The sequence below is a fragment of the Trichosurus vulpecula genome, chromosome 3 (assembly GCF_011100635.1).
Source record: "Trichosurus vulpecula isolate mTriVul1 chromosome 3, mTriVul1.pri, whole genome shotgun sequence".
In the NCBI taxonomy this organism is placed as follows: Eukaryota; Metazoa; Chordata; class Mammalia; order Diprotodontia; family Phalangeridae; genus Trichosurus; species Trichosurus vulpecula.
This window is the reverse complement of record NC_050575.1, coordinates 405,030,515-405,044,657: the sequence shown is the minus strand read 5'-3', so window position 1 is coordinate 405,044,657 and position 14,143 is coordinate 405,030,515. Positions and strand designations below refer to the sequence as shown.

General features: G+C 42.1%; 1 protein-coding gene across 1 annotated transcript in view; it reads left to right on the top strand.

Annotated features, from left to right (window-relative positions):
* Positions 1 to 13,719, top strand: part of CHMP3 (charged multivesicular body protein 3) — a 37,613-nt gene extending 23,894 nt beyond the window's left edge. The window contains exons 4-6 of the mRNA XM_036749488.1: positions 7,965 to 8,086; positions 12,918 to 13,032; positions 13,182 to 13,719. Coding sequence (XP_036605383.1) covers positions 7,965 to 8,086; positions 12,918 to 13,032; positions 13,182 to 13,330 — 386 coding nt within the window. The 3' untranslated portion in view covers positions 13,331 to 13,719. The remainder of the gene's footprint in view (positions 1 to 7,964; positions 8,087 to 12,917; positions 13,033 to 13,181) is intronic.
* Positions 13,720 to 14,143: the final 424 nt, after the last annotated feature.

Sequence of the window (14,143 nt, the reverse complement as noted above, 5' to 3'; positions counted from 1 at the left end):
TTCCATGACTCCAGTCATTTAAAGAAATACTGGCATTCTTAGTAGTAAAAAAATGGACCTCTCTTTCATGAAGAAGGTCGGGGTCATTAAAGGAACTTTATAATTTCTTAAAGGCAGTACAGTTTGCTCTCTTTCTCTAGTTTAGTTTGGGTCCAACTCCTTCATCATTTGCAACATTTATCCAAGATATTTATCCTGATGAATGAATAGGTTGTCCCATCTAATTGCATACCATAATCTGAATGATAGGCATTCTTCATGCACTTTTTTTTTCTTTAAGTATATGTTAAGCTAAACTTTCAGATCACTGTCGTGAATAAAGCAAGAGTTAGGTAGAATAGTGGAACTTACTTTTTGTTTTAAAATTTTATTTTGAATTCCAAATTCTCTCCCTCCCTTCACCTCCTCCCCCATCCATTGAGAAGGCAAGAAATACAATACTTATTCCACATATGAAGTCATGCAAAACATATTTCTACTTTAGGCATGTTCTTCTTCCCCCCTCCCCCCGCCCCCCAACTCCCCCCAAAAAGGAAAGGATCTGCACTGTGACTTCATCAGCTCTCTATCTGGAAGTGGCTAGCATTTTTCATCTTGATTCCTTTGGAATTATGGTGGATCATTGTCTTGATGAGAGTTACTAAGTCTTTCCCAGTTGATTATCTTTACAGTATTGATGTTACTTGGTAAATTGTTCTCTTGGTTTTGCTCACTTCACTTTGCATCAGTTCATATGTCTTCCCATGCTTTTCTGAAACCACCCCCTTTGTCATTTCTTACAGCACAATAGTATTCCATCACAATCTTATACTGTAACTTGTTCTCCATTCCCCAATATTATGTTGCTTTTTCGTAAAACCAGCTCCTAGTTTTGTTTATTGGTTTAAAGATTTTTCTACACTATGAATCTCTCCTTTGGTTTTCAGAATTTCTCTTTTGGTATTTAATTGGGATTTTTAATTTGTTGTTTTTTAGGCTAATTTGGAGATGATTCCAGTGGTCTAGTGATTAGTGTCCATTACAGTAGAGAGGGCATAGTGGCCATGTGAAGGGAGGGAAGGGTTAGACGCCAAGAATGGTTTGAGACTGTAACTGACAAGGTTGGGCAGCTTCTTGGCTGACTCTGAGGCTGTGTACCTGGGTGACTGCAAGGATGGCATGCTGCTGCCCTTAGCAGAAAAAGGCAAGTTCAGAAGAGGGTGGATTGGAGGAGAAAGCTAACGTGTTTGAGATGCTCCTGGAATAGCCAGTTCAGAACATCAGTTATCAGGAGTGACACTTGGGCTAGTTATCTAGAGCAAGGAGTCATCTGCCTAACAGTCAATCAGTAAGGATTTACTAAGCACCTACTGTGTGTTGGGCACTGAGTAAAGCACTCATGATCCAATGACAAAGAATGAAACACTCCCTGTTCTCCAGGAGCTTATACTTTAAGTGGCGAAACAAGTACTTATAGATAGATAAGAATAGGGACCGGACCCCTGATTTCCTTGATAATGTGAAGCTCAGAGGTTTAACAGGTCAAGTGCATTTTGCACACTTCCACAGTTGTTGCTGAGGCTTCTGTCCTCACTGATATTCAGAAATGGCTGTTGTAATATATAAAAGCTTCTGGTTATTGAATTTAGTCATTGCAGTCGTGTCCAACTCTTTGTAACCCCTTTTGGGGTTTTCCTGGCAAAGACACTGGAGTGGTTTGCCATTTCCTTCTCCAGCTCATTTGACAGATGAGGAAACCGGGGCAAACAGGGTGAAGTGACTTGTCCAGGCTTACACAGCTAGTGAGTGCCTGAGGCTGAATTTGAACTCAAGAAGAACCTGGCACTCTATCCACTGGATCACTTATGCTGCCATCTGATCATTGAAAGCATTGTGTATAGATTCCCAAATTAAATTTACCTGCTCCCTAATTGAATTTATTTTTGTATAAATTAATATAACCTGAAAGTTTTTTGTGTTTTGATGTTTTGTTTTTTAGCATCCATATTCATTAGGAATACTGGGCAGTAATTTTCTTTTGTATGAGAATTTTAATTTAGAATCAATATTTATCATCTGTATATTTCTTTCAAAATGTGCAGGGATATTTTTTGTCTTAAAAATACTTTCTTTTGGAGGGGATTTTTTTTTAATTTAAATTTATTTAACATATTTAGTTTTCAGCATTGATTTTCACAATAGTTTGAATTACAAATTTTCTCCCCATTTCTACCCTCCCCCCCCACTCCAAGATGGCATATATTCTGGTTGCCCTGTTCCCCAGTCAGCCCTCCCCTCTCTCACCCCCCTCCCCTCTCATCCCCTTTTCCCTTCCTTTCTTGTAGGGCAAGATAAATTTCTACACCCCATTGCTTGTGTATCTTATTTTCTAGTTGCATGCAAAAAACTTTTTTCTTTTTTTGTTTTTGAACATCTGTTTTTAAAACTTTGAGTTCCAAATTCTCTCCCCTCTTCCCTTCTCACCCACCCTCCCTGAGAAGTCAAGCAATTCAACATAGGCCACATGTGTATCATTATGCATAACCCTTCCACAATACTCATGTTGTGAAAGACTAACTATATTTTGCTCCTTCCCAACCCATCCCGCTTTATTGCATTTTCTCCCTTGACCCTGTCCCCTTTCCAAAGTGTTTGTTTTTGACTACCTCCACCCCCATCTGCCCTCCCCTCCATCATCCCTCCCCTCCATCATCCCCCCCCTTTTATTTTTTTATCTTCCTCCCTCCTCTTTCCTGTGGGGTAAGATACCCAATTGAGTATGTATGGTATTCCCTCCTCAGGCCAAATCTGATGAGAGCAAGGTTCACTCATTCCCCCCTCACCTGCCCTCTCCCCTCCTCCCACAGAACTGCTTCCTCTTGCCACCTTTATGCAAGATAATCCACCCCATTCTATCTCTCCCTATCTCCCTCTCTCAGTATGTTGCTCTCTCATACCTTAATTTGATTTTATTTCTTTTAGATATCTTCCCTTCATCTTCAACTCACCGTGTCTGCTCTCTCTCTCTTTCATACACACACACACACACACACACACACACATAGATATATACATACATACACATTCACTTATATATATACATAAGCATATATATATATATATATCCATATTCCCTTCAGCTACCCTAATACTGAGGTCTCATGAATCATACACATCATCTTTCCATGTAGGAATGTAGACAAAACAGTTCAACTTTAGTAAGTCCCTTGCAATTTCCGTTTCTTGATTACCTTTTCATGCTTCTCTTGATTCTTGTGTTTGAAAGTCACATTTTTTATTCAGTTCTGGTCTTTTCACTGAGAAAGCTTGAAAGTCCTCTATTTTATTGAAAATCCATATTTTGCCTTGGAGCATGATACTCAGTTTTGCTGGGTAGGTGATTCTAGGTTTTAATCCTAGCTCCGTTGACCTCCGGAATATCGTATTCCAAGCCCTTCGATCTCTTAATGTAGAAGCTGCCAGATCTTGGGTTATTCTGATTGGGTTTCCACAATACTCAAATTGTTTCTTTCTGGCTGCTTATAGTATTTTCTCCTTGATCTGGGAGCTCTGTAATTTGGTGACAATATTCCTAGGAGATTTCTTTTTGGGATCTATTTGAGGAGGCGATCGATGGATTCTTTCAATTTCTATTTTGCCCTGTGGCTCTAGAATATCAGGGCAGTTCTCCTTGATAATTTCTTGAAAGATGATATCTAGGCTCTTTTTTTGATCATGGTTTTCAGGTAGTCCGATAATTTTTAAATTCTCTCTCCTGGATCTATTTTCCAGGTCAGTGGTTTTTCCAATGAGATATTTGACATTGTCTTCCATTTTTTCATTCCTTTGGTTCTGTTTTATAATATCTTGATTTCTCATCAAGTCACTAGCTTCCACGTGTTCCAATCTAATTTTTAAAGTAGTATTTTCTTCAGTGGTCTTTTGGACCTCCTTTTCCATTTGGCTAATTCTGCCTTTCAAGGCATTCTTCTCCTCATTGGCTTTTTGGAGCTCTTTTACCATTTAAGTTAATCTATTTTTTAAGGTGTTGTTTTCTTCAGTGTATTTTTCAGTATTTTTTTGGGTCTCCTTTAGCAAGTCATTGACATGGTTTTCTCGCATCCTTCTCATTTCTCTTCCCAATTTTTCCTCTACTTCTCTAACTTGCTTTTCCAAATCCTTTTTGAGCTCTTCCATGGCCTGGGACCAGTTCATGTTTTTCTTGGAGGCTTTTGTTGTAGGCTCTATGACTTTGTTGTCTTCTCTAGGCTGTATGGTTTGGTCTTCTTTGTCAGCAAAGAAAGAATGCAAAGTCTGAGACTGAATCAGGGTGTGTTTTCGCTGCCTGGCCATATTCCCAACCAACTAACTTGACCCTTGAGTTTTTCAGTGGGTTATGACTGCTTGTAGACTAACGAGTTCTATGTTCCACGTTTGGGGGGGAGGTGCCAGCTCTGTCACACCAGCACTACTCCTTCCCCAAGAACCGCCAACCTGGACTGGGCTTAGATCTTCAGCAGGCTGTGCACTCCTGCTCTGAGCTGCCACTTAATTCCTCCCACCCGGCGGGCCTGGGGCCAGAAGCAGCAGCAGCTGTAGCTGTCCCACCTCTGCTGCCCCTGGGGCTGGAAGCCGAACGGCAAACTCCTTCCACTCCAGCAGCTTTTCCCACTAACCTTCTCCGCAGTCTTTGGTGTTTATGGGTTGAGAAGTCTGGTAACTGCCGCAACTCACTGATTCAGGGCGCTAGGGCCCCCTCCGCCCGGCTCCTGGTCTGGCCGGTCCACACTGCTCAGGCTGGGCTCTGCTGCACTCCGTTCCCAGCTCCCAGCTCTGTGTGGGATAGACCTCACCCATAGACCATCCAGGGTGTCCTGGGCTGGAGCCCTGCTTCCCTCTGCTGTTTTGTGGGTTCTGCCATTCTAGAATTGTTTCAGAGCCACTTTTTATAGGTTTTTGGAGGGACTCGGCAGGGAGCTCAAGCTGGTCCCTGCTCTCCAGCCACCATCTTGGCTCCGCCCCCCCTTAAAAATACTTTAAAAACTTTCAAAGACACTTGGAATTATTAATTCTTAATGAGCTTAAGACAGTTTAATCCTCTGACTCCTGAGGGTTGTTTGTACAGAGTTTATTTGATTCTCTTGATTTCTTCCGTTTCTCTCAGTCTATTTAATTCTTTTATAGCTAATTTACCAATTTTTAGCAAATGAGATTTCTGAAGAAATTTTCAGTCTCATTTTCTAACCGTTTCTTTTCTGTTGTTCTTTAGCACTGCAAATCATTGATTCTTTTTCTTTGCTCCCATTCGATTCTGGTCAGACTGGTCAAGAGGTCTCTCTGTTTTGTTCCCTTTTTATGTGCCAACAACCTATGTGAGACATGTTGGTCTTAGAGCAGAGTCTTGGTCCTGTGTTTGAATCTTGTCTCTGCCACTTGTTCCTTGGGTGCTTTTGTACAAATCACTCAAGCTGTCTTGAAGGTCTCCCCTGCCAGGTCAGCACTTAGGAGGAGAACATTCTATGAGCTGTGAAGTTCTGTGGAAACATGCGCCACAGTCATGATGTCAGCTACTCAGTTTTCTGTTTGTGATTGGTTTCTTTTCTTTTTTATTGTTTGAATCTTATGTCAAGTTTGAGACATTTTGTTGCCTTTCCACTGCAGTCCTCTGGTTAAATACTCAGTCTGTTTTTCCCTTTCCTTGCTCATGTATTCAGTGGCAGTGATTTATTATTCTTTTTCCCCTGCCACTCGGCACTTGCCTTCCCTATTTCAGTCCTAGCATTTGGTCTCATTGCTGGTAAATCACATGTCCCCAGTTCTCCCTTCAGTGTCTCTTTCCTTTCTTAATTATGGGGTTTAGTAGCCTTGGTCTCCTTGAAGTGCACTGGCTGCAGGCCCGTCCACTTCCTTGTGGTAATCCGTGAAAAGCACCAGGATGTTCTCTCTGAACTGTGGTATGGTTTTCTCTAGGATAGTAGAAACTTTTAAGAAAAAGTGAATGTTTTGGAGGGGAGAAAACCAACAGGTTTCTAGATGGCACAGTGGGATAAAAAGGGCTGGCCCTGGAGGCAGGAAGACCCAAATTCAAATCCAGCCTCAGATACTTGCTAGCTGTGTGACCTTGGGCAAGTCACTTAACCTTTATTTGCCTCAGTGCCCTCATCTATAAAATGGGGATAACAGCACCGACCTTGCAGGGTTGTTGTGAACATCAAATGAGATAACATTTGTAAAGTATTTCACAAACCTTATAAAAGCACTATAGAAAAGTTAACTTGATTCTGTTAATTGAAATTTTCTAGTATTTGATTTAATTCGGATATATCCTGGTACTTGTCATTTGTGACAATCCATTGTAGAATGATGATAGGTTTTTTGCCACAGGAACTCTTGAAGTCTCTTTATTGAGTCTAAGCCAGAGGCTGTGATAGGCAATGGTGGGAGCAGCGCCCACACCAATTCAGTCACAGGCTGTCGATGTTTTGAAGTACACATTTTTAAGGATCAGTTTCTCCCATCTTGGCTAAATAACTATGAAATGATATTCTTTTACGTTTAATGGTAGATCTTTATTTCTGTGTGTCTTTTGTTACTTTTTCTTTTCTCCTCTTTTACCAAATATTCCTTCTCTTGCTTCTATCAATAGGCTTACTTAAAATCTGCTAGCACTGTGTAATTAATAAATAGATTGTTCTGTATTTACCTAGATGTCTTCCTCCATGTTTTCTTTTCCTTTTTTCTTGTTCTTACTAATAATTTTATATTTATGATTTGATTTATTACTCTATTTCCCCTTCTTTATTCAATAGAAACTTTTAATTAATAGCAATATCTTATGTCATAATAACAATCTATAGTTCTTTTTATTTTTAAATTTAGTGGCTATAGAGAGATTTTGCTTCTCTATCCTTTTTTGGGAAGAAATTGAGTATACTTTAAGGCAGTAGTCTACAAAATGGTGACCTTTGCCTTGCAGGCGTGGCTTGACCCTAAGGAGTGTTTGATTGATCAGCCTGAGGATGGAAATCTAGTTGAATCCCACCCTCTTGGTATGGCCAGTAATGGGGCTTGTCACTAACACCCTCTTCTGGACCCACTGAACCCCCCATTCCACCACCTTTCTCCCCTTTCCCAGTGTCTTTCTGAGTTGGGCATACCTCCCTTGGCACTTAGATTTCAGCTCCCTGGTCACCTGGAGCACCTTCAGCCACCGTCCAGCACACTCAGACTTTCCTGCATCCCCACGGGGCTTTGGCCAGGCCTCTGAAGGTCTGGCCACATTCTGGGTAGTGGCTTGTTAAAGTCTTGCCCCCTCCTTTGGGAGAGGATGGAGTGAGTCTCACCCAGATGGTTGTGGTCATCGGCACAGATCAGTCTTTCATCCCAAACCCATCCCTCTTCCAGCTCGCTTTTTTACTGTCATAGACGCCATCACATGTCATCATTGCCAACAACCGCTTTTCATTTCGTTTCTTCTCACTGGCTTCCAAACCCTGCACTCTGGTTTCCAGCATTATCATTCAGCTGGAACTGCCCTCTCCAGAGTTACTGACAATCTCATAATTGCCAAATCCAATGGCCTTTTTCTCAGTCTTCCTTCTCCTCAACCTCTCTGCAGCCTGTGACATGTCTTCTAGGTTTTCATGACACTACTCTCTCCTGGTTTTCCTCCTACTTGACTGACTCGCTGCTTCTTCTCAGTTAATGCAAAAAGGAAGGAAGCTGTTCCCTAGGAGTGATGCTGTCACACAGGAACAGCAGCCACAGGGGGAAAACCAGGCACCCCTCTTCCCATTGTCCTTGGAATGGCAAGCAGGGAATTCTGATCCAGGCCACTCAGGGCTCAGACTTACTCCAGACACGTGGAAGTGGCTTTGACTTTCCATTAGTGTGCTTAAGGGTTGGTTGTGCCTGTATTATTGGCTTTACTGTGTCGTTGGCAAGGTGTACTGTGGCACTCATGGTGAAACCCTTTCCCCTTCCAGCTGTCCTTCGAGTGGCTGGCTCCTTGCAGAAGAGTACAGAAGTGATGAGAGCCATGCAAAGCCTGGTGAAGATCCCAGAGATCCAGGCGACCATGAGGGACCTATCCAAAGAGATGATGAAGGTGAGATGCTTGGTTACAGAATCATATGGTGACCCTCTGCATTGTAGACCGCAGGAAGATCTTGAGAGAAATTCCATGGCCAGTCCTGGAGATACATACTTCAATATGGGAATAGCGCCAGAAAATATCTAGGCCTATATTTTATGGAAAGGTGAAGCTTGATTCACAGGGTCATACATTTAGACCTAAATGAAACCTTTGAGACCTTTGAGCCTTGTGGTTCTCAAACTTGTTTTTCTCCTGGTACGGTGTTTCTTGTGAAGAGTGATGGCATCTCTTACCTTACCTTCCTGACTTTCTTTTCTTGTTGGCCGCTCTAGTGGCCACCTAACACCATGCTGGGGAGAAGAGTCCACACGCTGAAGCTTGGGACTGTGGAAGTTCCAAGGATTTGGGGAGTTTTGAAACACACGTAGGGAAAGTAGTGTGCCACAAAGTACCTTTTGAGAAACACTGATCTCTAGTCCAGCCCTTCCTTCATTTTATACATGAAGAGGCTGAGGCCCAGGCTGGGGAGAGGATTTGCCCAAAGTCATGTGGGCAGTTAAGTAGAAGAGCCAGAATTTGAACCCAGGTCCCAAGACTTCCAATTCCTGTCCCCTCTAGTGCACCACTGTAGCTCTCACCTTCTCCTTCCGTTTTCTCCTTTTCCTTTTTGGTTACCTCATGATGGCTGTGGGGAAAGCACCAAGTCCTAGATCAGTTGAAGGGCCAGGGGCTGAAGTTTGTGTTAAAATATAAATATGTGGTCTTAAATTCTGTAAAGTATGAGAAAATCATTCTAAGGCTATTCTTTAAAATGATTCTGTTCAGACATGTTGAAAATACATTTTTCTCCTTTGAAACTTAAGACAAATATAAGAAAGAAGTTAAGGACTTGAATAGAATTTTAGAAGAATCAGAGATGATAGGTCTGAGGTGATTAATAAATGGGAATAGGAAGGAATTTACATCCCCCTAAGTCATAATTGGCACCCTTACAAAAATTGACCCTGTGTTGGGGCATGAGGACCTCATCAAAAAATATTTAAAAAGCAGAAATATTAACCTACCATTTACTGATTGGAGTGCAGTAAAAAAGGGTGCTCACTAAAGGGCCTTAGAGTAAATAATTAAAATTTGAAGACTAAATAACTTACTTCTCAGGAACTGGTAGGTCAAAGAACAAATTAGAAGATCAATTTTAAATCTTCATCAATGAAAATTACATTAATGAATCAACATGCCAAAACTTATGGGATGCAGCTAAATCAGTTCTCAGGGGAAATTTTAGAACTGTCATCAACAAAAGAAATAACCAATCAATGGATTAGATACTTAGCTTAAAAAAAGTGAGCAACAAAGGAGAAATTCTGAAAATTATTTGAGAGATTTAAAAAATTGAAAGCAATTTCATGAATTCATAAAACTAGGAACTGATTTTTTGGGAGGAAAAAATACTTTAAAAATACATATGATTGTTGAAAAAAGAGGGGGAAACCAAATTGGTTGTGTCAAAAATGACAGGAGAACTTGGAACAATTGAAGAGATAATAAAGGAAATTACTAGAAACTTATTTTGGTGGCAAAATATGCTAACAAAACCATTAACTTAAAGGAAATAAATATATCTAGATCAACAGAAGAAGAAATAGACTGTTTGACCTTATATCAGGGAAAAAAGTTGAACAAGTCAGAAATGAAATTCAGAAGAAAAAACTCCAGGATCAGACATTACAAGTAAGTGTAAGAATATCATATGTTCAAAGAACATCCCAGTATTATATAACCTTTATGCAGTCATCAACAAATCAGTGAGTACTGCGTGCCAGCCACTGTGCCAAGTGCTGGGGACAAAAAGAAGGCAAAAGACAGTTATGTCCACACAAGCTATACATAGGATAAACTGGAAATAATTAAGGAAGGTCCTAGAATTGAGGTTGGGGAAGGCTTCTGGCGGTTGGGATTTTAGGTGGGCTTAAAGGGAGGCAGGAGACAGCCAGAGACCATGCCCAGATTTTGCAGGTGGGAGGGTCTCATCAGAGGAACAGCAAGGAGGTCACTGGAGTAAAGATTATATGGTGGGGCCTGGCAAGGGGAGAAGCTCAGCTGGGAAGGTCTCCAATCACAAAGACGACTTGTATTTGGTCCTGGTGATGAAGAGGGACCGCTGGAGTTTATTATCGGGGTGGGGGCAGTGACATCGGACCAGCACTTTAGGACAGTGGCAGAATGGATGATGGACTGGAGTGGAGAGAGATGTGGACAGGGAGACTCCCAGCAGCTGCTGCGATAGCCCAGACGTGAGGTGAGGGGTGGCAGGGCCAAAGGAGGGAAGATCAGATGTGTCGGACATGATGTCAGCAGGCCTTGGATATGGGAGGGGTTGGAGACGAGGAGTCAAGGATGAGCCCTGGGTCTGGAGCCTGGGACTGGGCAGGGAACTGTGGAAGAGGAAGAGTTATGTTTTGGACATGTTGAGTCTAAGGTGTCTGTTGAACATCCGCTGTCCAGTGTCTGAAGGCAGTCAGCATAGACATGGCCATTCCCTCCATGAGAGCTGGTGAGGTCACCAGGACAAAGGAGAAGAGAGGGGCCTGGGATAGAGTCATGGGAGGGCCACAGAGAGAGAAATCAAGAAGGGTGGCATCATCTTCATCATTTCTTACAATCTATGCCATCACATGGATAACTTCCCCCACCCCTCAGATTTCCATTCTTTGCCACTCAAAAAGAGCTGTAAAGATTTTTGTACATCTTTAGTTAGAATTTGTTTTCCTCAGGGCTAATTCCTCCCTTAATCTGCTCTTGTGTGTGTGTATATTTGTGTGTTTTATTTCCTCCACTGACTAGTGCAGATGAGAGGGAGGTGAGGTTCAGATGTCTTCTGCTCCTTCTAACCCTTCTTCCTTGTTTGGACAGACATCTACTTGGACACATGGATTACGTGAGATCATTTTCTGTAACCTTTCTTTCTCCACTTTCTTTCCTCTTCCCTTCTCCTTCTCATCTCCTGAGATCATCAAGACCTAACAGGCCTTGTCTAACTAGACTCCCTCTATGATCTCTGTTGATGACCAGATTTCCAGCGGACACGGGTCATCTCCCTGTATTTGAAAGCAGCTTATCCTTGTTTGGTTCCTTATCATTGTTCCGTTATGTTTACCTTTTTATTGTTTCTCTTCACTTCTGTGTTTGAACTTCAAAGCTTCTATATAGCTCTGGTCTTTTCATCAGGAATGCTCGAAAGACCTCTATCTAATGAAAAATTCATTTTTTGCTTTGAAAGATTATACTGTTTTGCTGATCCTTTGCCTTCTGGAATATTGTATCCAGGCTCTGTGTTCCTTTATGATGGCGGTGATTTTAACTGTGGTTCCTTGGTCCTTGAATTCTTGCATTTTGGCTGCTTGAAGTGTTTTTAGTATGATCTACAAGCTCCAGCTTTGGGCTATAATGTTGTAGGGAGTTTTCATTTTAGGAGGTGACTGGTAGATCCCTTTTATTTCCACTTGCCCTCTGGCTCTATTTGATCTGGGCTTCCTTTAAGGTTTAGCCAAAATCCCACCTTTACCCATAGCCCTTTAATGCTACCAGTTCCTTCCCTCTGCTACTTCTGCCCAGCAGGTCTTGTAGCCCTCATATTTGTACAGTCACTTGTTTGTTGTCTCCCTTGTTAGACTGAGCTCCTTGAGGGCTCTTGCATTTTTGCTTGGTACGGTGTCTGGCACATAGAGGATTCTAATCCAGTTTCCAGGCAGTAAGGACCAGACTGGGCATATACACCCACTTTTAAGATAACTGATATCCAGGCTTATTTTTTTTCCCTGAGCATTTAAGCAGTCCAATGATTTTTAAATTTTTTCTCCTTAATCTGTTTTTCAGGTTATTTGTTTTTGCTAGGAGGTAACCTTACATTTTCTTCTTCTTCCTTTTTTTTTTTCAGTCTTAACTTTGAATATTTCATCTTTTCTCTTGGGGAGTCATTGGCTTTTCTTTAGTCTATTCTAATTTTCAAGGAGTTTGTTGCTTGGATAAGATTTTGTGTGCCAAGCTGTTAATTCCTTTTCCAATTCTTTCTTCTATAGTTTTCCTTTCTTTTCCAATTTTTTTCCTCTGATATTCTGATTTTGTTTATAAAAACATTTTAAAGGTCCTCATGTCTTCTATAAATTCTAATTGAAATTGTGCCCAACCTATACTCTTTTCTTTGAGGCTTTGATTCTAGATATTTTGGAGTCATTGGGTTCTTCTCTGTTGGTATCTTGAAACACCTTTGTCACTCACCTTAATAGCTTTTTATGGCAGGATTCATTTTTCTGTTTGCTCATTCTTCCAGCCTAGTTTGAATCCTGCCTTGCTTTTTAGCTGTGTGGCCCTGGGCAAGTCACTTATGCTCTTTCAGCCTCAGTTTTTTTATCTGTAAAATGGAGATAATGGCACCTACTTCCTAGGTTTGTGAGGATCAAATGAGAAAACAGTGCTTTGCAAATCTTAAGGAGCTATACAAAAGCTAAGTTAGGATTATAAAGGGCTTGTCAGGATGGACATGGGAATCTTGGATTTCTGGCATGTGAAGATGAAATTCAGTGTCAGTGGGACATGACTTCTCCTTTGGCTCCTCTGTGGTATGCCATAGGCCAACGTGGAATGTTAGATCTCATTCTATATGTGAAGAGACTGAGACCCCCCCAGAGGTTAAGTGGTTGCATGGCTCTGAATGACCCAGCCAGTAAGATACACTTTGAGTTTGAGCACAGCTTTCTACACTCTGAGTGCCAGGACCTTGACCTGAGCTGGGGGGTAGAACTTTGACAAAAAAGGTCAGGAATGTGCTTGCTTTGGTGTTTAGGCGGGGATCATAGAGGAGATGTTAGAAGATACTTTTGAAAGCATGGACGATCAGGAAGAAATGGAGGAAGCCGCAGAAATGGAGATTGATAAAATTCTCTTTGAGATCACAGCAGGTAAGGACATGTGGATACTTTTCTGCCTTGTTTCCTTTCCCCTCTTGCACAGCCTACTGGCTACCACACATTTCTACCATCTTCGATCGATTTTGGTGCCCAAGCCATGGGTTTTTCCCCCTTTTCTTAACAATCTTTTTCCTTTCCAGGGGCCTTAGGCAAAGCACCCAGCAAAGTTACAGATGCTCTTCCAGAGCCTGAGCCTTTAGGGGCGACAGCTGCTGCCGAGGTGGAGGAAGAAGAGGAGGAGGATGATCTTGAAGCCATGCAGTCCCGATTAGCAACCCTCCGAAGCTAGGTGGGTACGCCCACCCTGCCAGCAGCAAGTGGCTTTGTTTGGCCACCTGGTGGACACCCCGACTAGGAACTTTTCATGTATCTTCTTGAAACACTTTTGGCATGTTAGGCCATTACAGAGGGTTCTTTCTACTGATTTCTGTTGAACTCCCTACAGAGGGGATGGGGTTGTCACAGGTGTGGAAGAGGGGATAATTAACCTGAGATGATTGTTGTCATGTTAGTGTAAAATTTCCAGATATAAAAGTGTTTAGAGTGGAGAAAAATTCCTTGAAGCAAGTAGAGTCTTCCCACAAAGCACTTTTAAGTATTCTGCTGCCTGAATGTTAAGTATTCTGTACATTTTTCTGATAAACACTATAAATGGATTTTAATAAATTTCTGCTTTAAGCCTGGCTCCACTATTTCTTCTGTTCTATGCTCAAAGCCACCAAGCTTGGTTTACCCTAGAAGTGACGGCCTTGTGAGCACACTTGGCTAAGGGTTTGGCTCTTGGGAGGTTTCCCTTGCCACTGCTAATGAAGCCCAGCAGCCTGGAACACACTGCTGCTTGTGCCTGATGGTCAGCTGGATGGAGCTTTCCTCTCCTGGCACCCGGGGTGGGGGGGCCAGAGGTAGGGCAGCATGCAGCTCAGCTTTGCTGTCTCACTAGAACTCACTGCTCGATCTGCTTTTATTGTCTGGGATAGGCGGCTTGTCTTCCGCTCTGCACACTCTCCCTGCCTGCCCACAGTCTCCAGCAGAAGAGGGAGAGAATGCCACTTGCTGCTAGTCAGTGCTTACTTATGAGCTCATGAGCTGGTAGGTGACCTGC